Source organism: Hemicordylus capensis, chromosome 1 (genome assembly GCF_027244095.1).
Source record: "Hemicordylus capensis ecotype Gifberg chromosome 1, rHemCap1.1.pri, whole genome shotgun sequence".
Taxonomy (NCBI): Eukaryota; Metazoa; Chordata; class Lepidosauria; order Squamata; family Cordylidae; genus Hemicordylus; species Hemicordylus capensis.
This window is the reverse complement of record NC_069657.1, coordinates 317,226,384-317,254,025: the sequence shown is the minus strand read 5'-3', so window position 1 is coordinate 317,254,025 and position 27,642 is coordinate 317,226,384. Positions and strand designations below refer to the sequence as shown.

General features: G+C 42.0%; 1 protein-coding gene across 3 annotated transcripts in view; it reads left to right on the top strand.

The window, feature by feature from the left end:
- MDN1 (midasin AAA ATPase 1) overlaps positions 1-27,642 on the top strand; it is a 211,576-nt gene that overhangs the window by 19,434 nt on the left and 164,500 nt on the right. For all 3 annotated transcript variants that reach the window (XM_053287391.1, XM_053287389.1, XM_053287388.1), the window contains exons 7-22: positions 1,067-1,198; positions 5,695-5,798; positions 6,760-6,874; positions 9,118-9,305; positions 9,589-9,670; positions 10,106-10,201; positions 10,710-10,816; positions 11,058-11,206; positions 11,292-11,352; positions 12,476-12,681; positions 15,888-15,991; positions 16,640-16,784; positions 19,877-19,973; positions 22,318-22,431; positions 27,079-27,226; positions 27,368-27,478. In XM_053287391.1, the coding sequence (XP_053143366.1) occupies positions 1,067-1,198; positions 5,695-5,798; positions 6,760-6,874; positions 9,118-9,305; positions 9,589-9,670; positions 10,106-10,201; positions 10,710-10,816; positions 11,058-11,206; positions 11,292-11,352; positions 12,476-12,681; positions 15,888-15,991; positions 16,640-16,784; positions 19,877-19,973; positions 22,318-22,431; positions 27,079-27,226; positions 27,368-27,478 (1,959 nt within the window). The remainder of the gene's footprint in view (positions 1-1,066; positions 1,199-5,694; positions 5,799-6,759; positions 6,875-9,117; positions 9,306-9,588; positions 9,671-10,105; positions 10,202-10,709; positions 10,817-11,057; positions 11,207-11,291; positions 11,353-12,475; positions 12,682-15,887; positions 15,992-16,639; positions 16,785-19,876; positions 19,974-22,317; positions 22,432-27,078; positions 27,227-27,367; positions 27,479-27,642) is intronic.

The following is a 27,642-nucleotide window of genomic DNA, read 5'->3' as shown; positions in this document are numbered from 1 at the left end:
GTGCCTGCAGCTGCTCAGAAGCTCCCATTTCTTCCATGAAATATTGTCCTGAAATATTATTGGTTCTTCCCTATAGGGTGGCTTTACCTACCAGAAACCTTTGTTATCTGACCCCACTAGTACAAAACAAACACCCTCTGAACATTGCCAGGGTATTGTTTAGATATATTATAGGCATGGGCTCTTTTCTACATAGCTTTTATTGTCTAACAAAATCTACTATAAACATGATGCAGAGGTTTGGTATAAAAGGCTTTTCTTGGAAAAGGAGAAAAAAATTACATTGAAAAAAATGACATTGCATTAAAAGAATAAGTTGCCATCACAAGAAAAACTTGCATCAAAATAAATGCATAAATTAAAGATCTTCTTTAAGAATTAAACAATCAAGGATTGGGAACACAACACACACACACACACACACACACACACACACACACACCCGCCATCAAAAAAGATAGCTGAAATAATATTTTGGCTCCCCAAAGCTAACTCTACCTTGCATACAAAAAGTAATCCTTTAGCTCTTCCTGGCATTCAAAAAGCATTCCCAAAATTAAAAAGTTCAGTTGTTTCTAGTCCCAAAAGAGACTGGCCCCATTTTGATTAAAGTTGTTTCTATGTTTGCTCTGGAGCCCTACACCTTAATGGAGAGTGCTCATTCCACTTTCCTCAACCAATTCAAAAGAATCTGTTTAGTTTACATTATTAGTCCTTGAGATATTCCTCCGAGTGGAGACAGAATATCATTTTGGTTGGTTATTTGCGTTCCTTCTCCTCATTAAGGTCAAAATGGTCTCCTTTCAGTGGCATGTAAGGCCTTGGCATGAGTACAGAGAAACTGCTGAACAGTCAGTTCATATGCACGAAGCTTATTCTTTCCAGCTTCCAAGCAGCTCTGGCACAAAAATGCCACCCTTCATGTCAAGCAGGAAGGCCAGATTGGTACAGAGCTGTGTCTATTCATGACAGGCTTATTTTAGTATTCTTGAATTCTATTTTTTAAGTTATATATATATATATAATAACAAACTCCTCCTTCTCCTCTTGCTTTTCTTTTTGATAGACCTTACTGGGCATGTATCGTTGCACTGATGTACCAGGGGAGTTTGTGTGGCAGCCAGGGACTTTGACCCAAGCAGTCAGCAAAGGGAACTGGATACTCTTGGAAGATATTGACTATGCTCCTCTGGATGTGGTACGTAGTTCTGCTTTCTAGAAGTGCTCTAGATTTGCGTAGTTTATGACTCTAGAAACCTGTAATTAATAATCAATAGTCCAATCTCCAAAAGATCTAAAAGAAAGAAGAAATGTTCCAAAAGTAGATCAAAATCCCAGAGATCTGAGAAGCATAAGGGTAGGACACAGTATTCTTCTGAATTATTGGACTATGATTCTCCAGACCCCCATTCAAATGCCCCTGGGGGGCCCAGAGTACCTGGAGGGGGCGTCCCCAAGTGGGGATAAACCAGAGTCTAACAACCCAGTTACCACCTTGGAGACTCATCCCACCCCCACACCCCTCTGGAGGACCCAGAGATGGAACACAACTTAAAAGAAGATGGGAAATGCTCTGATGACCAGGTTAATAAGTCCTTTGCTTGTTCCCAGAGATTTTTCATATCAGAAGATTTCTCCCATCTGATAAATAAGACTATTTCCACCTTGGACCTACACTTCCTCCATCTGAGGAACAACAGCCACCTGCTAAGAGAGCTCTGGTATTCCCAAAACTAAAGCCCAAGGACAGTAATATTCCTGTGGACACAGTGAAACAGGAATGGTTAACCCTGGCTTCTAGCAAGAAAACAAGCCCGATCACAAGTAAATTCTATTCAATCCCACCTGAAGCTGAATTCTCCTGAAAGTACCTCCCATGGAAGCCCCCATGGTGGCACTCCTGTCTGGCGCAGTCCTCCCAAAAGAGGGAGATAATTCCTATAGAGATCTATCTGACCAAAAAAATTGAGGCAGCACTTCACAGGGCACATGAGTCATCCCCTCTGTCTATTCAGCCTTCTGTGGCAGCCTCCATTATAGCAAGGGCAACCTTATTATGGGTGGACAAGCTGCTACAAAATCCACCAACTGATCCAACCAGACTGAAGCAAACTCTGCTAAAGATTCAGAAAGCCCAAACCTTCATGGCTGATGCTTCCCTAGATTCCATCAGTTTTTCTGCCTGATCTACCGGGGCCTGCGTGATAGCTAGAAGGAGTTTGTGGCTCAAACACCGGCACAGTAGATGTCACATCTAGATCCAACCTTACTTCTGTCCCTTACTCATGTCCCAAACTGATTGGTGATGCTGCCCTCCAGGGCTCTCATCTGTCCCAAGGGTGTTCACGAAGATCCTGGCACCTCTGGAAGCTCATTTAAGGAGGAAAGGGATTAGGATCTTTGTCGCTCTTGATGATCTCCTGGTAAGAGCTCTGGATCTCCTAGGCGCTTACAGAGAAATAGACATGACCATCCAGATTCTAACTTATTGTGGCTTCCTGATCAATCAGACCAAGAGCCACGTCATCCCTACAGAGGGAATCAACACCTGGGAGCCATAATAAACATAGTTCTGGACAAGTTTATTCTCCCACCAGCAAGAATACAAATTTTAGCTATTATACAGGCCGTCCCGATAAGCAAAATGGTGCCCCTCTTAAAGTTAGCTTGGCTTCTGGGCCTAGTGGTGGTATCTCTAGAACAGGGTTTCTCAACAGGGTCCCCAGATGTGATTGGACTTCAGCTCCCATAATCCCCAGCGGCCTTTGGTAGGAATTATGGGAGTTGAAGTCCAATTACATCTGGGGACCCACACGTTGAGAATCCCTGCTCTAGAAGCAGTAAACTGGGCTCGCTTCCACCAAAGACACCTTCAGTGGTTTCTCCTTCTGTATCAAGTAGCAGTAAATCAAAAGAGAATGCTGGAAATACAACTGTCCATCAGGATACATGATGATATTTTCCTGATACTTCAGGAAAGTACAGCTACCCCATTCCTAAATGATTTAGAAGTTGGAGTAAGCAGTGAGGTGGCCAAATTTGCAGATGACACCAAGGTATTTAGGATAGTGAAATCTAAAAGAGATTGAAAAGAGCTCCAAAAGGATCTTTCCAAACTGGGGGAGTGGGCAAGAAAATGGCAGATGTGGTTCAATGTTAACAAATGAAGCATATTGGGGCAAAAAAAATGCCAACTTCACATAGATGCTTATGGGTACTGAGCTGTCAGTGACTAACCAGGAGAGGGATCTTGGGGTCGTGGTGGATAGCTCGTTGAAAGTGTCAACTGAATGTGCGTCAGCTGTGAGAAAGGCTAATTCCATGCTTGGAATAATTAGGAAGGGGATTGAAAATAAAACTGCTAATATTATAATACCCCTATACAAACTATGGTGTGGCTACACTTGGAGTACTGTATACAGTTCGGGTCACCATATCTGAAGAAGGATATTGTAGAACTGGAAAAGGTGGAGAAGAGGGCAACCAAGATGATCAGGGGCCTAGAGTACCTTCCTTACGAGGCAAGGCTACAATACCTGGGGCTTTTTAGTTTAGAAAAAAGACATGGTAGAGGTCTATAAAACCATGCATGGAGTGGAGGAAGTTGATAAAAGAAATTTCCCCCCCTCTCGCATAACACTAGAACCAGGGGTCGCCCCATGAAATTGATTGCCAAGAAATTTAGGACCGACAAAAGGAAGTACATTTTCACACAGTGCATAATCTACCACAAGATGTGACAGCCAACAGCCTGGATGGCTTTAAGAGGGGTTTAGCTGCAGCCCTATCTCCTAGCAAGCATCCATTGTGTGTGTTCTCTCAGGATTCAGTCAGGCTTATTCCAGATCCATCTTTCATTCCTAAGGTTTTATTTATTTATGTATTCATTCATTCATTCGATTTTTATACCGCCCTTCCGAGCTGGCTCGGTGGTTTACAATTAAAAAACAGAAATCATTAAAAACAATTAAAACAGAAATACAAATATAAACACCAATTTAATAACATCTTTAAAAACAATTAAACTATCAAAACAATTAAAATCCTGAAAACCAGGTAACATTAAAACAATTAAAACTAATTAAAAACCCTGAAAGGCCAGGCCAAACAGATGAGTTTTAAGGGCTCTCTTGAAAGTCAGTAAAAAATTAAGATTACGAATTTCTGCTGGGAGTGCATTCCACAGCTCAGGAGCAGCTACAGAGAAGGCCTGCCTCTAGAGTCGCCACCAAACGAACCGGTGGTAACTGGAGACAGACCTCCCCAGATGACCTTAATGTGCGGTTGGGATCATGTAAAAGAAGGTGCTCTCTAAGATGTCTCTTAGAGATATTTTAGATATCTCTAAGAGATATCTTATGTCTGTATTCCACCATTCTAAGGACATTGTGTTGCCATCTTTCTGCCCTAACCCATTCCTCTAGAAGAGGCCTGGCACAAATTGGACGTCAGGTGGTGTTTAAAGACCTACCTCAAGCATACAGACTCCTTCAGATCCACAGACTCGTTTGTGTCCTATCTCCCCACCTCTGTAGGTCAGAAGGTCTCCTCATCCACCATTGCTAGATGGAATAAGGCACATATCACTTATGAAACACAAGGAGTAAGGTCGTTGCCCACCATTACTGCACATTCCACAAGAGCAGGGGCAACGTTGGCAGCATTTTCCACTAACACTCCTGTATCTGGAATCTGTAAGGCAGCCACATGGGTATCTCCCTCCACATTACAAGCTAAAAAAAATTCAGATCAGCTGCCACCTCGTTCGGGAGCAGGGCTTTGCAGCAGGTTCTTTCTTCTCAGTAGGTCGGGATGCCTCACCTGGGTCAGTGAAGCTGCGGCAGGTCTCACATGAGATCTTCTCCTCCAGCAGCAGAGAAAGGAGCATTGGTTACATACTGTGAAGCCTGGTTCTTGGCTGCTGGAATGGAGGACATCTTGACTTACCCTGTTGGCTTACCTGGCCTACTGATTGAAACAAATCTCTTTCTTTTCGGCACAATACCTTTACTTTTGTTGTCGGCTGTTCTCTATTCTTGCCCTGGACATTAGACATTGGACATTAGAAACTGGGTTGGGCTATCCTTCCCAGGCTCTTGAAAGCTTTCACCTAACTTACATAGTCCTGCTTCTGGAGCATGTGGGAAGGATAACCCACATGAGATGTCCTTTGTTCCAGCAGCAAGAAGAAGCCTTCATGGTAGGTAACCATGGTAAAGTAACCAAGTCTGCATAGCATCTGCTTGTGCATGGGGAGCTCAGTCAAGAGTCCTATCCATAGGCAGAAATCTGGTTATTAATAATGAGATTCTAAATGTTCCTGAATCATCTAAATCTGCTTGCAATTATCGAGGAGATGCTGGGCATCCTCCATTTTGATCCAGTGGTTCTTATTAGGTCTTGATGATTTTGATACTGAGCTGGATCTGGATAGTAGCTTGTTTGTGCAGGAGATACCTCTGCTTATGCAGGGGTGTGAAAATATTCTGATTTCTGCCAGTTTCCTCTACCTGCAACACCCCCAAACCCCTCCAAATCATATCCATTTGATCCTTGGAGTTGGGTTACAGTGGCAAAAGAGGCTTCAGTGGGAAGGTGGGGGCAGTAAAGTCCTACTGCATAAGAGTAAATCCATTTGCAGTTTTCTGAATTCCATCCATTGAAATAAATGCTCTGTGATTTGTTGTTCCTTAGATCTCTGTCTTGATTCCTCTTCTGGAAAACGGAGAACTGTTGATTCCTGGGCGCTGTGACTGCATCAAAGTAGCTCCTGGATTCCATCTTTTTGCAACTAGAAGGTAGTTCATATAACCTTGTTAAAGTGAAGTGAAACCTAAAGTACAGCGTTTGGATGCTTTTAGATAGGACCGCGTAGTGGATTCTTAGAGACAGAAATGAAAAATGTCAATACTATGGAATAGACATATTTTAAATACTTCCAGTATAAAAGGATACATGGAAAATAAGAATAGTAAAACCAAACTAGATCTTACATGCCATTTTATGCAAATATTACTATTTGGTATTGAAACATGAATCCATTGGTGTTCATGCTGTGAACCTCCACCTCCACCCCCCTCTCTTTCATGACCACATGCTCTGGCTTTTGGTTTAACAACATAGTGTGATCTTTTCATATTGGTTTCTGTACATATAAGAGTGGGTGAACACTCCGTTCCTTTTTAGTTTCCAATTTTTATCAGTAAAATAGAAAATCAGCTCTTGAAAAATGATATGTGGCAGCATAAGATTATCTTTAAGCCTGATAGGAGGACTTCAATGAAAACTGCCCTTTACTTCAGTATACAACTCACTGAGCAGCATTAAGTAAATCACTCAGTCTGTAATATGCAGATAATATTTGCCTGCCTTACCTGATCCTTTTAAGGATGAGTTAATGTGTGCGTATGAAGCCCTTCTGTGTGAGAAAGGCATAAGTACCAAGCAGAGTTGACCTCGGTGGCACAGCTACCATGATAAACCAGCAGTTGATACACCATTATGTGAGGACACTGTAAAATGAAAGTGCGAATGTATGTTGAGAGAGAAAGAGTAAATGTTGAGTTCAAGTGTTACATTTGGGGCTTTGATTACCTTAGCTGTAGCTCTGATGTGAGGAAGCCCAGTAGAACCTTTGCTAATTATTGTGCTTGGCCTGCTCTAAACTATAATACTTGTGATTATGTGCTTGACTTCTTCTAAATGATATTTGTAATTGTTTGATACTATAGGAAATAATTTATGATTTGATTAATTTAGAGTTTTCAGTTATGGTTCTGGTTGGTACAGACATCAAAACAGCCATGCTTCTCTTCTGGACAAGTACTGGACAAAAATTCGGCTGGAAAATATGCCTAAAGCAGAACTCAAAGAGGTATGCAGCATGGGGAAAGGGAAGCATGGCCTTGTGAACTGATGGCAAGGTCCTCTGGGCAACTTTTGTGTAAGCCTCCAATGCTTAGAAACTTTTGTTCAAAAAGACATTGTCTTGTTCTCTCTACAGGTATGAGAGGTTGAAAATGTGATGGCAAGCAAGTAGTTAGGGCTTAGAAACAGTTCTGAAAAGACCACTTTCAATATGTTTATCTTGAATGATTTCTAGCCTCCTTTCCAGTAGGCTTATGAGATCACCTGGCATTTCATGTCTGTCTGCCTGTGTGTGCGCGTGCGCGTGCGCCCTCCCATTAACTTCGTAATGCCTGGACCAATATAAACAAAAATTAAAAAATAATTTTTTTTTTGTAAACCGCCCAGAGAACTTCCATTTTGGGCGGTATAAAAATGTATTAAATAAACAAACAAACAAACAAATCAGGTGCAGTTGTAGGGACACATAGCAACACCTTAGTGGTGTAGTTTGTGATGATGTCATCCTTCCCAATTCAAGATGGTGGATGTGTAAACATTTGAGGCACAAGTGGGCTAACCTGTGAACTGCCTAACTGATTTGAATCAAATTTCCTACCGCTGTAGGGACACATAGGGATGCCCCAATGGTGTAGTTTGTGATGTTGTCATCCACCCCAATCCAAGGTGGCAGACATGAGAACTATTGGGGTGCGAGTGCACTAACTTGTGGACTGTAACCAATTTTGAACCAAACTTGGTACAGTTGTAGTGAGTGCCACACAGGGACACCTCAGTGGTGTTGTTTGTAATGATGTCATCCTTCCCAATCCAAGATGGTGGATGCATGAACATTTGAGGCGCAAGAAGTCTAACTTGTGGACCTCAGTTTCAACTAAGTTTAGGCCAGTTGTAGCGATAATGAACGGAAAGTAGGCAGATTTGTTCTTGCTAGAACAGCTTGTTCAAATATTGGGTTTTAAAAAAAATTAATGACTGGCTCTGGGAATTTTATCAAAGCAAGGCATGCCTAAGGCCAGTGGAAATTAATGTGGTGCAAGTTAGTCACAACGAACTTGTCTTGCTGGTTTCGATAGAGCTTAGTCATGACTAACTTTCTTTGGTTACAAACTAGTGTTTACTTTTGATGCTACTTTTTGAAGAACACTGAAAAAACATTTGCAATGTTCAGAAAAAGTATGGAAACTATGTCTGTGAGCCAAAAGTAATATGCACTTTAGCGAACTGTGTGTATGGCTAAAACTTTCTTTGAAATTATCTGCTCCTGCTTATGAAGAGGTAAAACCATTGCTGAGTTTCTAATAGCATCTTGCTGCTTGAGTTATGAAAGCTGCCTCAGAGAAATTTTCAAAACTCTGGCTGCATGGGCAGTTCACTTGCCTGTGCATAAATGAGTTATTTGGGACCAGCTTGAATGTGCAGAAAAAGTATTTCTTTCTTGACTACCACTTTAGTTTGCAAGTCGGGTGTATCACTTTGTTGCCTTTGGAGTGGTATTAGCTCATCTTAACCCGGAACTAGAACTAAAATTCAGCAACTACAGTATGAATTCAGCAAATTGTTTTCAAATTGGTGTGCTTTTGGATCTTCAGAAGCAACTGGTGTAGCTGAACTGTGTGGAGAGGCAAATAACCTGAAGTTATTTTCCAATTTGCTTAACAGCATTTGGCAAAGGCCAAGTATTGTAACTTTTGTTGATCAAAGCAAGCTCTGGATAAACAAGAGTATTACACTTCAGTGAATTGTCAGTGAGAAGAAGCAAGATTTTCCTTTAGGAGGCTTACAGTGTAAACCTCCCATTTACCACAGCTCAGTTGTGGCTTTGGGTGCCCTGCCCATTAGAAGTGCGGGTCCTGCTTCTTGGCCCATCACATATACATGTGGGGCCATTTTATTTGAAGAGCACTTACCTGATAAACATTCACCTTACGTTGGTGCAAACGGCGTGGTTGGTATCCTGCATAATGTTTGAGAATCTACTGTGCAGATTGGGCCCATGCAAGCAAGATTTAATATGCCACATCTGTCATACCCAGTAGACTGGATTGGCATTCTCAGTCCTGCTCTCAACTTGCATAGCTGGTAAGATTGTTCAAACCTGCCCATACTACTAGATTTTATGAAATCAGTAGAAATTGTCTCTGAACATGTTTATGTTTCATGTCTGCATTGGATGAAAGTGTACTGAACTCTGTAAGTCTTGAAACATTAGTAAATATTTTCTTATTAGCTGGTGGTTTCCTCTTTCAGATTCTTCAGAGGACTTTTCCTAAACTTGTCACAATAACAGATTGCCTATTAGACATCTACATTCAGCTTACTGGTGATAAGCATCTATCAGAAAACAGCATTGTAGAAGATGAGAACTTAACTGAAGGCACATCACGCTTAATAGAAGACAAAAGGCCAAGCTTAGAGGGCAGAGAATTATCTCTGAGGTATTTTATTATGCAATTAACCTGGTGATATTTTGGTTTGTGGGAGGCAAATTATCTTTGGACAACTGCTCCCTGATGTTTTGGAGGCTATTTGCCCTTGGCCTTAATTTAAATTCCTTGTGAGAAGACGTTAATTGAATGAAAATGTGATGAGCTGGTGTTCTTTTTCTTTTTTCATACTGAGTAATTAATGGAGCAAGACTGGAGCTTTAGTAGTGTGCAGGTGGAAAGTGGAAAATGTAAGGCCTGCTGTTCAGCTAATTCACAACACTTCTTCTTTTAGGGACTTGTTGAATTGGTGCAACAGGATTGCTTACAACTTTGATAGTTCTTCTCCCTCTACTGCCCTGAATATTTTTCATGAGGTATGAATCAACCTGTTCTCTGAGTGTGACTATGACCTATTTAATGGGAAAGAAACAAAGCTGAATTCGCTTGTTCAGATTTGAAAATCAGTCTTTGGGGATCTAGCTCCATAGAAGTAGTACTTCTTGACCCAGTGAGAAGCAGAACTTCTCAGTGGTGATGTATGCTAGTGTGGTCACATGAATCGCTATAGGAAGTGGCACTGTTGCAGGAGCCATGCCATGCCAGATGTTGCTTTCTCCATATGGCTGCATCACCAAGGATACACAGTATGATGAGCGTTTCAAACATCCAAACTGGTCGTCTTTTGTGTTCATCACTAAGGGATGTATTGTAGGAAATTTAGAAGTGGGTTCAAGTATTTATGCCAAGAGAATCTTCTTTGTTTTAAAATCAGATTAATTGGAAATGTGTATATGTTTTCCCACTGGCAGGCACTGGACTGTTTTACAGCTATGTTATCCAAGCAAGGCAGTAGACTGAAAATGGCAGAAGTAATTGGAAGCAAATTGAACATTTCCAAGCATAAGGTAGATGAAAAAGTTGACATAGTATTGTTTATATAGTTGTGTAAGTCAAGTTGGATTTACATTATTTGGCCTCCCAAGGGTAATTAAAGCTTGAAATTCCCTCACATATCTTTTAGAGCCTCACCTTTCCTTCCTTCTGGGGAAAGGTAGCTATTTGGTTTTTTTGCCACACTTTTTTTCTACTCTTCTACTTTTGAATAATGGCTAAGCACAGTGCATAATTCAAAGAACTATGCAACTGGTTTGGTGTTCCCAAGGAAGCCCTTGAATTTGTATTGCTTGAACAGCAGCTCCCTTTGTCAAATGGCTCTTGAAACTGAGTAGTTGGCAAAAGCAGTTTGAGTGATGGCATGGAGACCTGTCTTTCAAAAACAGCTAGCCTAAAGTAGTTCTTAGGCTCCCAGCCAGTATGTCTCAATAGTCAGTTATACCAGATTGCCCCATGCTATATAGGATTACATCTTCATTTTAATAAGCAGAGTTCAACATGTATGCTTTCTTTCTATAGGCTGAATATTACTGTCAACTTTATAAGCCAGAAATTGTGATAGGGGAGCAAGAAGTCTCAGTGGGGAGAGTCCAGCTCTTTCGGACGCATACACTTCTTGTGCAAAGGTATTGTTGATGGTTTAGAATCGGAGTACTTCACAGTATTTCTGTAAGTTTGTGGAGTTTTACTGCCCATACAGCTGGGGTTATACAAAAATACTTAAATATTGTTGTTGTTAATTTTTTTTGGGAAACCTGGACAGAGAATTTATTGGTGAAATTAGTGAATCAAATATGTTTTCAGGTGACACAGATGTAAAGTTTCACTAATGCCCACCAAGCATTTTACCCCTTCATGTATTGACAGGAAAAGGCAGACTTTTGCACCCACTCGCCCATCTTCAGTGCTCATTGAGCAGCTTGCTGTGTGTGTTGACAAAGGAGAACCTGTACTATTGGTGGGTGAAACAGGAACAGGCAAAACATCTACTGTTCAATACCTGGCCCATATTACAGGTAAATACAGTATGATCATGATAACTTCTACAAAGATTCTAGAAGTGATTTGGGTAGTGATTCAGTGTTTTGTGTTTGTTTCAAGGTCACCATTTGAGGGTTATCAATATGAATCAGCAGAGTGATACCGCAGATCTGCTAGGAGGGTGAGTGGTTAATAATTTGATTTATTGCTCTTGACAAATGCCATACATGCTACTACAGATTTTACTTAACAAAGCTGGCACACTGTTTACTTGGGTGGGACATACTTCTGCAGAATTGGCTAGGGTCTGGATATGTCTAGCCCCTGCTTGTACTGTCCTTTTTATACAGGCAAGCAGAGTTCATACTGAAGCAGCTGTGCTTTAGTATAGATACATCATTAGATTTATGGATGGATTAAAAACTTTATTAAATGACAAGTTTAGTTTGTATAGTTATCGAATTATTCTCTAGTGAAAATAATGGTGATAGGCCTTGGTATCATTAGAACAGTACTGTGTGTATTATATATGCAATCAACCAATCAATAAAATATATGCACTGAAGAAGTGTGTTCTGTGTGCTATATCACATAGAATTGTGAAACAAAAATCCCATTATTTCATAATCTATATTTTACTCTGTTGTTCTGCATCTTCAATGGACTCAAATACTTGTGCTATATATTGGATGGGCAAAGTTTCTCAAACACCCGCCATTTTTCATCCATTTCCTCTCAGTTTGCTGCTGATTGCAGCCCTGATCAGCTGCTCCTTTGGCATTACTTAAAAAAACAAAAAACTGCCTTCTGCTTTCCAGAACTGTGAGAACATAATGTTTCCAATTACATCACTAAGGGGATGAAATGATTTGGAGCCTGAATTTGGCTATAAGAGACATTTGTCCATGTTAGTATAAGAGGCTCTTAATGATAATGTATTCATGCAGTCAGATCTGCACTGAATCAGCAGCTGATGCGGGCGGCAAACAGTTTAAAAAGTTACTGGAAAAGGACAACAGTAACTGGGCAGTTGAGCGTAGTTGTCTCCATAGAGAGGTTGAAGCATGCGGGGTGGGGGGGGATGATGTGCATATTCAGTGCAATATTTTCACCATGTTTTGTGCATGCTCCTGAGAAAGCAACAAAATAGGGAAAAGATGCTTTACCAAGGAAAACTTGTTCACAAAACAGGTCCCCTGGTTTCAGCTCAACTCTAATTTTCTAAATAACTTCTTTGACTTTGAGAGGCTGACTTTGCCACATGCATTTATAAGAGATATCAATTTATTCTTACTTTCTTATAGCTATAAGCCAGTGGATAACAAACTAATTTGGTTGCCCTTGCGAGAGTCTTTTGAGGAGCTTTTTGCACAGACATTTTCCAGAAAGCAAAACCAGACTTTCTTGGGGCACATTCAAACGTGTTACAGGCAGAAACGCTGGCACGATCTTCTTAAACTGATGCAACATGTACATAAATCTGCCATGAATAAGGAAGCAAAGGAATCTGGTAAGACTTTAACTGTAAAATCCTTCAACCATTAAGAGTTCATTTCTTTTTAATATCGACCATATGGAGCACCATTCAGTGAAGTTTATGCACTTGTAAGATTCATTGATTTCATTGGCAGAGATTTAAATGCTTAAGGCTTAAGTTGTGATCAGTGAGACTTAAAGTGCTTAACATTGGCTCCATCATACCCCAGTAAGCATCTACCTCTAAGAGATCTGAGAGGTGCGATGGATCATTAAAATAAGAAGAATGTGTACCCGACAATTAAAAAAAATCCAGAACTTCTGTGATGTATGCTAAAGTAGTATATTAAGTTGTGTGGCACCTGATATTGTAGTTCTGTTGAAGCTTAGTGGAGGTCAGCTTGATTAGTGCCTGCATGAGAGATAATTTGGAGCACCATATAAATCTCCCTGAACTTTCTAATGAACAAAAGATAGAAGTATAAATATAAGGTTGTTTATAAATACCCATTAAGTACAGAGGATGATTATGGGTGGAAAGGGAGTGTTGATCCAAGCTAGATTTCAACTGAAAAGAGTAACTTCACTAGTTTTTTATAGTGAGGGGGAGGGAAAGAGAAGAAGACAAAGAAAAGTGCAGTAGATCCTAAGATGGAGAATGAGAGAGCAAAATATTGTGTATATGCTGCTTTGTAACTGGCCTTGCTTTTTGGCTGTTTTTTTGTTTTGTTTGTTTGAACAGTGCAAAGCTATGCAAGTTTTGGGCCAGGTCTCTTGGCCTAGGTATTTATATATTGGGGGGGGGGGCGCATTTAATAGTGGAGCTTCTGTTTTTATTTGTCCTGGGTGAGATAATCTTAGAATGTGTCTGGACTGAACTGGAGATGGGGAGACGGGGCATGTCCACTGACTGTGGGGTGGCCATTCCGGTCATGCTGGGGAACAGAAGAACTAACGTTGGCAGTTCAGCGGGCCATTACAGGGGAAGGGGACTTGGAAATCTAATAGCTGTTTCCCCTTCCTGTTGTCCTGCTAGCTCTTTGACCTTGGGGAGCAGTGCTGATCACCTTGCTCCTCTGTAATGCCAGGTCGGTTGAGAACAAATCAGAAACCATCCATGATTTGATTCTGGATGAAGGTGTCGACCTGGTATGTATTACAGAGACCTGGCTGGGGGAGGCTGGGGGCCCAGTGTGGTCCCAGCTTCTTCCTCCAGGCTACTCTGTTGAGGAGCGGGTGAGGGACCATGGGTGGGAAGGTGGAGTGGCTGTGGTCTATAAGGATAACATTTCCCTTACCAGGATACCTGTTAGAGTGTCAGTGGATCCCTCGGACTTGAACAACTACAGGCCTGTCTCCAATCTCCCGTGGCTGGGCAAGGTAGTTGAGAGGGTGGTGGCCTCCCAGCTCCAGATAGTCTTGGATGAAATGGATTATCTTGACCCATTTCAAACTGGCTTTCGAGCTGGCTATGGGGTGGAGACTGCCTTGTTCGGCCTGATGGATGATCTCCATTTGGGAATTGACAGAGGAAGTGTGACTCTGTTGGTCCTTCTGGACCTCTTGGCGGCTTTCGATACTATCGACCATAGTATCCTTCTGGAGCGTCTGCGGGGGTTGGGAGTTGGAGGCACTGCTCTGCAGTGGTTCAGCTCCTACCTCTTGGGCAGGTTCCAGATGGTGTCGATTGGAGATTGTTGCTCTTCGAAATATGAGCTTAAGTATGGTGTTCTCCAGGGCTCCATATTGTCTCCGATGTTGTTTAATATCTACATGAAACCGCTGGGAGAGATCATCAGGAGATTTGGTGCAGGGTGTTATCAGTATGCTGATGACACCCAAATCTATTTCTCCATGTCAGCATCATCATAACCCTCCCTAAATGCCTGCCTGGAGTCGGTGATGGGCTGGATGAGGGATAACAAACTGAGACTGAATCCAGATAAGACGGAGGTACTCATTGTGTGGGGTCGGAACTCGAGAGATGATTTTGATCTCCCTGTTCTGGATGGGGTCACACTTCCCCAGAAGGAACAGATACGCAGCCTAGGGTTGCTTCTGGATCTGAGTCTCTCCCTGGTCTCCCCGGTTGAGGCGGTTGTCAGAAGTGCCTTCTATCAGCTTCAGCTGATACGCCAGCTGCTTCCATTTCTTGAGGTGAACGACCTCAAAACAGTAGTAGATCTGCTGGTAACCTCCAGACTGGATTGCTGTAATGCGCTCTATGTGGGGCTGCCCATGTATGTAGTCCGGAAACTACAGTTTCTCTAGAATGTGGCAGCCAGGCTGGTCGCTAGGTCATCTCAGAGAGAACATATAATTCCTGTACTGAAGGAGCTACACTGGCTGCCGATATGTTTCTGGGCAAAATACAAGGAGCTGGTTATAACCTATAAAGCCCTAAACAGTTTGGGCCCTGGGTATTTAAGAGAACACCTTCTTCATCATGAACCCTACCGCCCACTGAGATCTGCTGGAGAGGTCCATCTGCAGCTGCCACTGGCTCGTCTGCTGGCCACTCAGGGACGGGCCTTCTCCACTGCTGCCCTGAGGCTTTGGAATGCGCTCCCTAGTGAAATAAGAGCCTCCCTATCTCTGACAGCTTTTTAAAAAGTCTTTAAAAACACATCTCTTCACCCAGGCTTTTAATTAATGTTGTTTTAATGGTTTTAATGCTGTTTTAAAATATTATTTTAAAATTTTTCAATTGTTGTAATGTGTTCCCCCCCTTCCCCGTTTTTGTCTTAACGAATGTTTTACTTTGTTTTTATTCTGTTGTAAACCACCCAGAGATGTTTTAATAAATAAAGTGTGTTAGAGACAGTTGAAAATTACTGGAGCTGTAGTTGTTCATTGGTTTAATGGAAAGCAGGTTATTAAAACAAAAGGTTTGGATAACTTCACATTACTCGGGTCTTAAATATTTTTGGTGTCATATCTCATAACCTCAAATTGGTAAATGCATTTTCATGTACTTGCTCTGATAGTAGGATTTCAAAAGGTAAAAGCACTAGTCTAAAAGTTCCCATTTGAACAGTTCTCTGTTTTGATTTCTGATTACTTAATTCAATTACTTGAATTCGCTTACTTCATTCTCCCTGATTTGCAAAATTCGAGTAATGTTCATAATGGCTTCTGTTTGAAATTCAAATGTGTTTTGTGCTATGCAGAATCATTGCTATGCCTTCATAAATCTCATTGTCATTTACTGTGATCACTAACTTGCCTTTGTTTATGTAGGCTCACCATTAAAGGAAAAGTGGGAAGAACTTGGTATTCGATTGACTCACGCTCAACAGCAGATGAAGATGACAGAAAATGCTCTAGTCTTTGCATTTGTAGAGGTGGGCGTCTTGTACATGGCAGTTTCATTTTTTAGATATTTCTTTTATTTTTGGCTCCAAGATATAAAATCCAGGAACAGGAGTCAGACTTATTTATTTTCAGACACCACGAGGCTTGAGTCGTCTTGACTTTTTGGGCTCCAATGCATAGGAGTCGCTGAGGTGGACTCCGATGTGCTTGTGTCCCACATCACACAGCCTTAATATTTTCATCAGCCCTTATCTCTTCTTCTTTCCTCCTTTGAAGAGGATTGACAGATCACCTCAGCCTGCCTAGGTTGCACTTCACAGTCCTGTGTAGGGGGCTCCTTACTGCCTCTGGCCAAACGGGGTGGAGAGAGGGCACAGTTCTTATGGCAAGCCAGAAAGAAGGAACCCACGGTAGAAAGGAAAGTTCCTGTTACAGAGGGTTTGGACAAAGCTAGAAACACTCCAAAAAAGGTTACCAGTATTTTAAACTCTGACAGTAAGGTGAAAGCAGGGTGCAATGTTTGTGTTTTTCATGTGCTCAGTAAATGGTATCAGAGAGATAGGGTCCAGCTTCACCACACTACAGTTATTTGCCCCCAGTTCACTTGATCCATTTTGGGGGCAACAAGAGATTCTTGATTCACATGTGCTCTCCTTCTGTTCTGAACTTGTTTTTAGGGAACGCTGGCACAAGCTGTGAAGAAAGGAGAATGGATTCTGTTAGATGAGATTAACTTGGCTGCAGCAGAGACATTAGAATGTTTAAGTGGTTTACTTGAAGGATTATCTGGCTCACTGGTATTGCTAGACAGAGGAGACACAGGTATTTTATTTATTTTACAATTCATATGCCACTTTTCTGCTCAAAAAAGGTTATCTAAGGCAGCTCACAACAGAATATACGTAAACATTAAAGCAAGCCATCTTTTTTTAGATGCAAAACTAATTGCATTAAAAAGATCCACCACATAGACTAACAACAACAACAACATCATGTGTTACTAGAGAGAGTTGCTCTTTGACAATACAGTATTTCTCATAAGAGTGTATTTTAAAATAAATTGCTAACTGAGCAAAGAGGCACCTTTTTAAAAGTGGTGATTCACTTACATTTTGCAGGGGGAGAGCAACTGGCCCTATCCAGCCCCAGGGCAGCACCTCTCAGTGCTTGGTGTTTTAGTGGTTAGCATGTTGGACTAGGAACAGGGAGACCAGAGTTCAAATCCCCATTCAGCCGTGAAACTCACTGGGTGACTCTGGGCCTGTCACTTATCTATCAGCCTAACTTGCTTCACAGGATTGTTGTGGAAATAAACATAAACATGTTTAGCCCAGATTCTGGGCTCCTTGATACATGTAAAAATAGATAGATTGTGAGGCCTTTTGGGACAGGGAATCATTTTATTTCTTTTTAAACTGCTTTGAGAACTCTTTTGTTAAAAAGCATTATATATTCATAGCAGTAATAATAAAATTGAGATTGTAGTGATTGTTTTCAGCTGCAGTACCCCATAAGGACCAGTGGTCCCTCTAATTTTTTTCAACTCTGTGTGGAATGAGTTTTGTTCTGGGCAGCAGTATCAAGGCAGTGTGTGCTCAACTGCATTCAGAGTGGGGCCTTCCTGATTCAACCTGAGCGGGATCTAAATTAACTGAGCGGACATCATATAAATTGTGAGCATGTATATGTGCGGATGCCTTAGAGGGAACAGTGTTAGGGATAGGGACAACAATTTGGTCTGTTTATAGTTTTGTTCTTTGGATTTTGCAGTCTTAAGATTTTCAGTGTTAGCAAGTGCATGCTTCAGGAAGATCTTCATTGGGAGACCAGTCCTCAAATGACTTTAAACTGATATCTTCAGACTTTTATGTATACATTGTAATGGAATCAGAAAGATGGATGATAGTTTTAAAAGTGTGAGGCATCTGGAAGATTTATTGTTTGGTGTGCACTTCTCTGAAAACATAGGTTGGCTGATGTTTCTCTGTGGATGTATGCCTTGTATTTACCTTATGGCATAATCCATGCACTATTGAAATAGTAGCTAGTGAATGCAGAATACAACTGCCAGCTTATTTAGTATTTTGAGAGTAAAAATGACTGACATGTATATGTATAGTTAGGTGAGTAATAAAAACATGGGCTAGAACTTTGTGAACTTGCTGGTAGGCTGTATTAAGAAAGCTAGCAGTCTTTGAGTATGGGAAATGAAGGACTTGTAAGAGTAGCGTGGGAAGTGAAACAAAATCATCATGGGTTTAAGGATGAAGGTGATAAAAAATGCAGAGGTGCAAAGTGACTAGAGTACAACATTTTTTTCATTCATTCATTCATTCAATTTCTATACCGCCCTTCCAAAGTGGCTGTGGGTGGTTTACACAGAGAAATTATAAATAAATAAGATGGATCCCTGTCCCCAAAGGGCTCACAATCAAAAAAAGAAACATCAGATACACACCAGCAACAGTCACTGGAGGTACTGTGCTGGGGGTGGATAGGGCTAAGTAAAATGAGAAAAAGTGTGATTTGATTTTAAACATTGTTACTTGTGTTGTGTGTAATATTTGTTTTTAATATGGGAAGTTGAGTTGGTTGGTAGGACTGATTGACTTGATTTCTGCATATTTAGGCTTTAAGGCATCATAACGTTTCAGTGGAAATACATAGAGGCTATTCTCACGGTCTGCCAAAATCGGGTTAAGGGAACCTAGCCTGATTTTTCCAGATTGCGAGAACCACACGGTTTCTCCTAAGTGGCTCACCCACTTAATTATCCCTCCCCTAAGCCCAGGTTAGCGGAGCAATCGCTCCGCTAACCCAGGCTTTTGGATCATGTGTTGCAGCGCTATGGCTCCGTGCCGCGGCAGCTCATGAGGGATACCCCCAACTGGGAGGCTAAAAAGCAGCCTCCCGGCTCAGGGGTCTCTCCAGCATTCTCTGCACGCTCGCGCAGAGCATGCTGGAACTTCAGGATCCCCGCAGCCCCCAGCAGCTCCGTGCCAGAGCCGGCAGTCGTGTGGGCAGCCAATCCAGCCGCCCAGGGCTGCAGCAGGGATCGTCTGCGGGGAGAGCGGGCTAAGCCTGCTCTCCCCGCAAACCCCGTTACGGCGGGTCTCACCAATCGTGGGACCCGCCTCAAAGAAACAATAAGAACATGGCTCTTTTACTTGGAGGTTCTGAAAGCCAAGAGGTTGTTGTACTCCCAGATTTGCTCTTTCACTGCTTTTTGTACCATTTGTGGTTTTGCTTTGAAGGTGTTGTGTCCAAGTTCCTTCTCAGAGCACTTTGTACAATTGTCTATTTTTTAAAAAAAGCCTGTTGCATTTAAATTTGATTAGCTTAATTTGACCTACATTAGAACGAGTTGTAAAGTTGGATGGGGAGATTGGGATTCAATCCCCATTTAGTTATAAAGCTCTGTGGATAACATTGGACCATGCACTGACTCGGTTTAATGTATCTCATAGGATTGTTGTATGGATACATTGAAAGCAGTATTCCCTCTAAGGCGTGCGCATGTGCCTGCACTCACAAGGTTTTTTAAATGTTCACTCAGTTAATTTTAGATCCCATTCAGGTTGAACCAGGAAAGCCCCGTTCTGAATGTCTGTGTGCACACATTGCCTTGCTACTCCCACCCAGAAAAAAACTCATTCCGCGTACAGATGAAAAAAATTAGAGAGAACGCCGATTGGAAGAAGCCCAACTATGTCACCCTGTGGCCCTTAGAGAGTGGATGTGATGCAAATATGACAAATCTTTCTCAAAAGTAAAAGATAGGATTGCATAGTACATAGTAGGCCTAAAACGTGAAACCATCTGGCCTCTGACAATGCTACCTTGTTTTGAAATATATTGATTCATTTCTGCTTGCCCTCATTAAAATAAAAATTGGTTGTTTTTCTGTCTTGTAGAGCCCCTGGTGCGTCATCCAGATTTTCGATTGTTTGCCTGTATGAATCCAGCTACTGATGTTGGGAAAAGAAATCTACCTCCAGGAATACGTAACAGGTAGAAGCAGAATAGCCGGTTTATAAAACTATTCTAAAGCTGAGCACAGTGGTTACTTCCTGATGTGTTGTGTACAACATATTTGTCCTGGTTTGCATGCCATCAGACAAACATCTTTGATAGGTATGTACATTGTACATCAGGAAGAAGTGGTAGACAATGTACATGTTTGGGAACCACAGTCCTCAAATCTGTTTAAGACATCAGGTTGGCAATAGGAGGCTAAAGTGATACAGTGCTCTCATGGGAAAGATAAAGCAATCTGCATTGCTTTGCTTGTCTTCTGATAAGTCAGCATTCCATGTAAGCTGCAAAACAGCAGGCTGAAAGGCTGGTTGTGTATAGGTGTGAATGTATGCTCCCTTTGATCCTTCATTCAGATTTAGCAAGGCAAGCAGGAGCTATCAGAATTAAGAATCAATGGTAGCCTGACAAACGTTTATTAAACAATAAATTTTACACTTGCACTTATTTCCCCATTGGATACTCAACAGGTCTGACTGTTATGAACCATGTGCTAATGTTAGTGACAAATATAAGGTGCTGGCCTTGTCTTTGCAGAGGTCAGAAACAATCCCACAGAAACACAGTTGCATTTTGTCTTCTAAGCAGACCTGCTAATGAAGTTTTCAGTGAATTATGTTTGTGCATGTAGCCTGGATGAACATGGTCTAGCCCAGGGGTTCCCAACCTGTGGTCCTCTAGATTGTGTTGCACTACATTCTCATAATCTCCATCCACAATAAATTGGGAACCCCTGAGCTAGACAGTTGTGATAAAAGAATTGCTTTTCGAAATCCACATCACATTGATTATAAAGGTTTAAATTTTCCAGGAAAACCACTGATACTTCAGCACAGAGGGAGACAAAATCTACCCCTATTATTGCATTATCAAAGTACATTATAGTAAAATGCAAGTGTCCACAAACCTTTGGCTTGGCTTACTAGCTAACCATGACTTGTGGTCACCACTGACCCCACCTTTCCTCAAGAACTCTGCCTGTACCAGATAATTCAGAAAATGGGATTGGCTTGTTTCGCACAAGGCTTTGGAGCAGGCAGTAGTAGTATGAATTTCTTGTGTTGCTTCTTCCCGCTCTAAAACTTTATGTAAGAATCCACTCACCCCAATTTGGAGGGTGGAAAAGTCTCTCATGTTAGACTGAGCTTGTCTGCCTGCTCCAAAGATCCACGCAACAGGAGAAATCTCTTCTACCTTCTCCAGAATTGGATGAATGGGGCTTCTCATGTTGTGCTAATAAGTCTGTTTGTGAAGGCCTACTAAGTGAACTGGATTTGTTTCGAAGTAAAGGTCTTTTGCTGGTTCGAATCCCCACTGGTACTATATTGGGCAGCAGCGATATAGGAAGATGCTGAAAGGCATCATCTCATACTGCATGGGAGGAGATAATGGTAAACCCCTCCTGTATTCTACCAAAAGAAAACCATAGGGTTCTGTGGGCACCAGGAGTCGAATGTCACACTTTACCTTTTTAAAGTTCTTTAGGTTGGAGCACCAAATAGCTCAACATGAAATATTTGCACTGTGCATCACTGGTGCCAAATCTCTGTAATCTCAATATCACATTTTTAATCCTACACTGGAACATTAGATAAACTCCATTAGAACAATTTATTTGCTAATGCAGAAAATCTTGGGGGACTTAACAGCCTAAACATGATCCATTACTTAAATGGCCTGTGGGTAAACCAACAAGCTGAATGTTGAAAATAAATAAAAAATACAGAGGATACTTTTCATCCTATGCTTAGCATGTTCAATTTACTTTGAATAGAGGATTAATTAACAAAGTGTATTCATGTCATTGGGACGTAGCTTTCACTGGATCATGGCCAAAATCGTTAAATTCCTTTATCTTGCAACATTATTTTCATCTGAAATGGTTTCACAGTTGAAATACATGAACAGTGAATATGGGTGGTGGGGACAACGGCCGTGGTAGTTCAGGTTTTCCACCAATAGAATATATTAAGCTACCTCTTGCTGTTTTGGAGCTCTGCTCCACCAAGCCCAGTATAGTTGACTCCGACTAACAGGAACATTCCAAGGAGGGGACCAGAAGCCTTCCCCAGCTTTGCTAGCTATGATGTTGAGATTGAATCTGGGATCCTTTGCATACAAAGCATGTACTCTACCCCCTGAACTGTGGATTCCTCCTGAATTCTGATGCCTCGTTTATCTATAATATATACAGTATTTGTATTATAGTCTTGGTGTTGACAGACAGGTTGGAGTTTTAATTCAGGAGGCATAAGGAAACATCATACTTCAGTGATGATAAGTGGGCAAGAGTATTAACAATTTAATATAATCTTTATAGGTTTACTGAACTTTATGTAGAAGAGCTACAAAATGAAGATGACTTGAAGATCCTCATCATGGATTATCTGAAAGGTCTGAATGTAAGCCGAAACACAGTACAAGGGATCATAAAGTAAGTCACATATTTTAATGAACACAAAGTATTTTGTGAAGAATTGGGTAAATGCACCAGTGATAATACACTTCCCTTGCAGAAGTATGCTTCTTTTGTCATCCTTGTAATGTGGTACCTCTAAAACCTTTCCTCTTTAAAATTACTGTTCCCATATTCCAAATGTTCTAGCTATATAATTTGACATTACTGTTCATAGCAGTGAGCAATTTAATTAAGTTGTTCTCCAGAGTTCACATATGCCAATCTGCTCATTTCCCACCTTAGTACTACTATTGGTCACCTCTGTAAGAATGTAGTCCATGTAACATGGTATGAGCTCTATTTACTGAGTGCCATTGATTCATGTATTAATTGATATGTAGGCTTTTCCCTGTCTCCCTTTATTATTTATTATTCAACATATTTTTATACCACCCAAAACTTACGTCTCTGGGTGGTTTACAACAAAATAAAAACAGAAAAAGTAAAACATTAGTTAAAACAAAAACAAAACATTTAGAACATTACAATTTAAATTTTTAAAAGCAATATTTTAAAACAGTATCAAAACCATTAAAACAATATTAATTAAAAGCCTGGGTGAACATATGAGTCTTTAAAGACTTTTAAAAAGCTGTCAGAGATGGGGAGGCTCTTATTTCAATAGGGAGTGCATTTCAAAGCCTTGGGGCAGCAGCAGATAAGGCCTGTTCCTGAGTAGCCCCATACAAGCTGGTGGCAACTGAAGACAGACCTCTCCTGATGATCTCAATGGGTGGTGGGTTTCATGACAAAGAAGACTTTCTCTTAAATACCCAGGGCCCAAGGTGTTTATGGCCTTATAGGTTATAACCAACACTTTGTACTCTGCCCGGAAACATATTGGCAGCCAGTGTAGCTCCTACAGTATGGAGGTAATGTGGTCTCTCTGAGATGACCCAGAGACCAACCTGGCTGCCACATTCTGGACAAACTGTAGTTTCCAGACTACATACAAGGGCAGTCCCACATAGAGTGCATTGCAGTAATCCAGTCTGGAGGTTACCAGCAGATGTATCACTGTTTTGAGGTCGTTCATCTCAAGAAACGGACGCAGCTGGCGTATCAGCCGAAGCTGATAGAAGGTACTTCTGGCCACTGCCTCAACCGGGGACACCAGGGAGAGGCTTGGATCCAGAATCACCCCTAGACTGCATACCTGTTCCTTCTGGGGAAGTGTGACCCAATCCAGAACAGGGAGATCAAAATTGTCACTCCAGTTTTGACCCCACACAATGAGTACCTCCGTCTTATCTGGATTCGGTCTCAGTTTGTTATCCCTCATCCAGCCCATCACTGATTCCAGACAGGCATATAGGGAGGTTATGCCCTCTCCCGATGATGCTGACATGGAGAAATAGATTTGGATGTCATCAGTGTACTGATAGCACCCTGCACTAAATCTCCTGACGATCTCTCCCAGCGGATGCATGTAGATGTTAAACAACATCGGAGGCAATATGGAGCCCTGAGGTGCACCATACAAAAGTTCAGATTTTGAAGAAAAGCAGTCTCCAAGGGACACCATCTGCAAAGCCGTGCCTCCCACTCCCAACCCCCTCAGATGCTCCAGAAGAATACTATGGTCGATAGTATCGAAAGCCGCCGAGAGGTCCAGAAGGTCCAACAGAGTCACATTTCCTCTGTCAATTGCCAATTGGATCTCATCCATCAGGTCGACCAAGGCAGTCTCCACCCCATAGCCAGCCCGAAAGCCAGTTTGAAATGGGTCAAGATAATCGGTTTCCTCCAAGACTGTCTGGGGCTGGGAGGCCACCACCCTCTCATTTACATTGCCCAGCCATGGAAGGTTTGAGACAGGCCTGTAGTTGCTCAACTCTGAGGGATCCAGGGTAGGCTTCTTAAGAATAGGTCTAATAATTGCCTCCTTAAGACAAGGAGGCATCCTTGCATCTAAAATGCCTCAGAGATGCATTTATAATCTCTACCAGGCCTTCTACAACAACCCCCCTGCCAGATATTATAAGCCATGTTGGGCAAGGGTCAAGAGAACAGGTGGTAGCCCTTACCGTTCCAATCAGCTTGTCCACATCCTCAAGAGTCAAACTGGAACTGATCCAACCTAACCATATAAGAGGAGTTGCTGGACACCTCCATATCAGACACTGAAATAACTGTGGAGATGGAATCTAAGTCGGCCCAAATATGACATATTTCCCCCCACAAAGAATTTGTTAAACACATCACAGCAGGTAATCAATGGTTCCAGATTCTGAATCTAGAGAGGAGGGGCACATACTAGCTTTCTCACAACCCTGAACAACTCCACCAGACGTGAACTTGCGGATGTAATATGGGCAAAAAAGAATAACTTCTTTGCCGCACGTATTGCCTGAGCATAGGTCTTCAAATGAGCTCTATGTTACAATCTGTCAGACTCAAGCCGAGTCTTTCTCTACTTGCGCTCCAGTTGTCTTCCTTGCTGCTTCAGTCCCTGTAGTTCTTCCTTATACCAAGGGGCCAATTTTGAAGCGGGTCGAAGAGGACGCTTAGGAGCAGTCATGTCTACTGCCCTGGTAATTTTGCTGTTCCAGTTCTCCACCAGGGCATCAACAGGATCACCAGCAGAGCCAACACTAAATCCCTCCAAGGCTTCTTGAAATCCTATGGGATCCAATAACCTTCTCTGGCATACCATCCTAATGGGGTCCTTCACCCCTGCAAAGTGGGAAGTGATTGTGAGTCCAACCTTAACCAGATGATGGTCCGTCCATGACAACGGAGAGATCGAAGGAGTCCCCACCCACGGAGCACCACCCTGATCAGAATAAAATACCAAATCAAGCGTGTGACCTGCAATATGCGTCGATCCAGAGACCGCTTGGGATAGGCCCATAGTCGTCATGGCCGCTATGAACTCCTGAGCCACCCTGGACAAATTGGTACTGAAATGAACACTGAAGTCCCCCAGCACCACAAGCCTGGGGGATTCCAACATCAAGCCCGAGACCAAGTCCGTCAGCTCAGTTAGGGACTCTGTTGAGCAGTGGGGCAATTGGTACACCAACAGAAGTCTCAGTCTATCCCTGGTCCCCAAACCTAAGTACACACATTCAATATGGTCTGACACTTTAACAGGGATCCTGGTAAGGGAAAGGTTATTCTTATAAACTACAGCCACTCCACCTCCACCTACAGCCCACAGTCCCTCACCCGATCCTCAACAGAGTACCCTGGAGGGAGAAGCTGGGACCCACTGGGCCGCCAGCCTCCCCCAGCCAGGTCTCTGTAGTACATACCAGATTGGCGCCTTTGTCCAGAATCAAATCATGGATGGTTTCTAATTTGTACTGGACCAAACTGGCATTACAAAAGAGCAAGGTGAGGTTTCAAGGTGGGTTAGCACTGCTCCCCAAATTCAAAGAGCTGGCAGGACAGCTGGAAGGGGAAACAGCTGTTAAGTTTCCAAGTCCCCTTCCCCTGTAATGGCCAGCTGACCTACCAATGTTACTTCTTCTGTTCCCCACCACCACCGGAATTGCTGCCCCACGGTCAGTGGACACTCCCCCTGTCCCCATCTCCTGGTAAGCTCAGACACATTCTAAAACAATCTCACCCAGGACTAATTAAAACAGAAGTCCAACTATTAAATATCTCCCTCCTACATACAAATACCTGGACCAGGAGGCCTGGCCCTTGCCCTCGCTTTCTCCCAAAGTGGCTCACCCAAAGGGGCAACCCCTTTTTGGTGGCGGCCCTGCTGCCACAGCCAGCATCCCTTTATAGGCCCCGAGATGACCACCCTGGGCATATAGAAAGCAGGGACCTCTAGGTCTCTCCTGGGCCCCTGTCCTGCAAAGCAGCCACTGCCAGAGGCCACAGTCCCACAGGTCAGGCAGGGGGCTGGCAGATGGTCTCTCCCTCTTCTGCAGGCAGGCACTCAACAGCAGCAGCAACAGACAGCCAACACCGGTCTCTCACCCTGCGGGCCATCTGGCAAGCAGGTGGCCTCTCCCTCTGCTGCAGGGCTTCTTCTTCCTTAACCTCCCTTGACCTTAGTATTTACAGAATAACATGCAGCCTTTAATAACTTTTTCTTTTCTTTTCTTTTTGAATCCACCAGTCTTAGCTCAGTATGGATGTCCTCTGCTATCCCTTACCCAAAGCAGTTCATGATCTTGGCAGTGATTCATAATTTATTACAACTCTTCCTTTCGTTTGGATACTTTGGTATTATTTTATTTGCATGACTTAAATGAATTGGATTATCTGTCAGAAAATTGTTTCTCTGCAGAACATTGTTGCTTCAAAGGTCTGCAGCTGGGCTGAGAAGAATACGGGTGAAAAGTATTTGAATCATCAGTGACTCTTGATTATATGCGTAATCTTGGGGCCAGGGATACTTTACACATCAGAGATAGTGATAATGATAATGTTTAGAGCTGTGTAGAGATTATTCTTTATAGTAGAGTGACTTACTGCTATACTGTACTAACTAATAGATTGGAATGGTGAGCAAAAAATGTGAAGTAAGAATTCCTTGTGGAAACATCAGTTCTCTTATCTAGCTTTGTGAAAGAAGATAGTGATTCAGGATAATCTCTGAAACAAAATGAAAAATCAAGCCTAGGTAGTTAACATTAGATTTATGTCATGTTTCTTTAGCTTCTATTTGTCTGTGAGAAAGGAGTGTGAAACAAAACTGGCGGAAGGGACAGGCCACAGGCCTCACTACAGCCTTCGTACCCTGTGCAGAGCTTTGAGATTTGCATCGAACAATCCATGCAACAACATGCAGCGCTCACTTTATGAGGTGACCACCTTTGTTCTCTTTTCCTCAACATCTTATTTAATTCTAGTAAAGAAAAGACTTATTCAAGGTTCTCTAGTATTAATACCTAAAATATTCCTTTGAGTTTATTTAACAAATAAATAAATCTGTTTTTCTCAATAGGGTTTTTGCATGGGCTTTCTCACGCAGCTTGATAGAGTTTCCTATCCAATAGTTCAGAAACTAATATGTCAGCATATTCTGACAGGAAACATCAAAAGCATTCTCAAGCAGGTAAGTAGTTTCTGAATATTTTGGTACCACCTTTAAAAAGTAATTGAATTGTTCTCCACTGAGTTCTAGTTTTAATCTTAAACTTCCTATTTATTACATCTTAGATTTACCTTGAAATTTGTTCATAGGCATGTATGGCACTTAAGTCATTTGAATGATTTGGT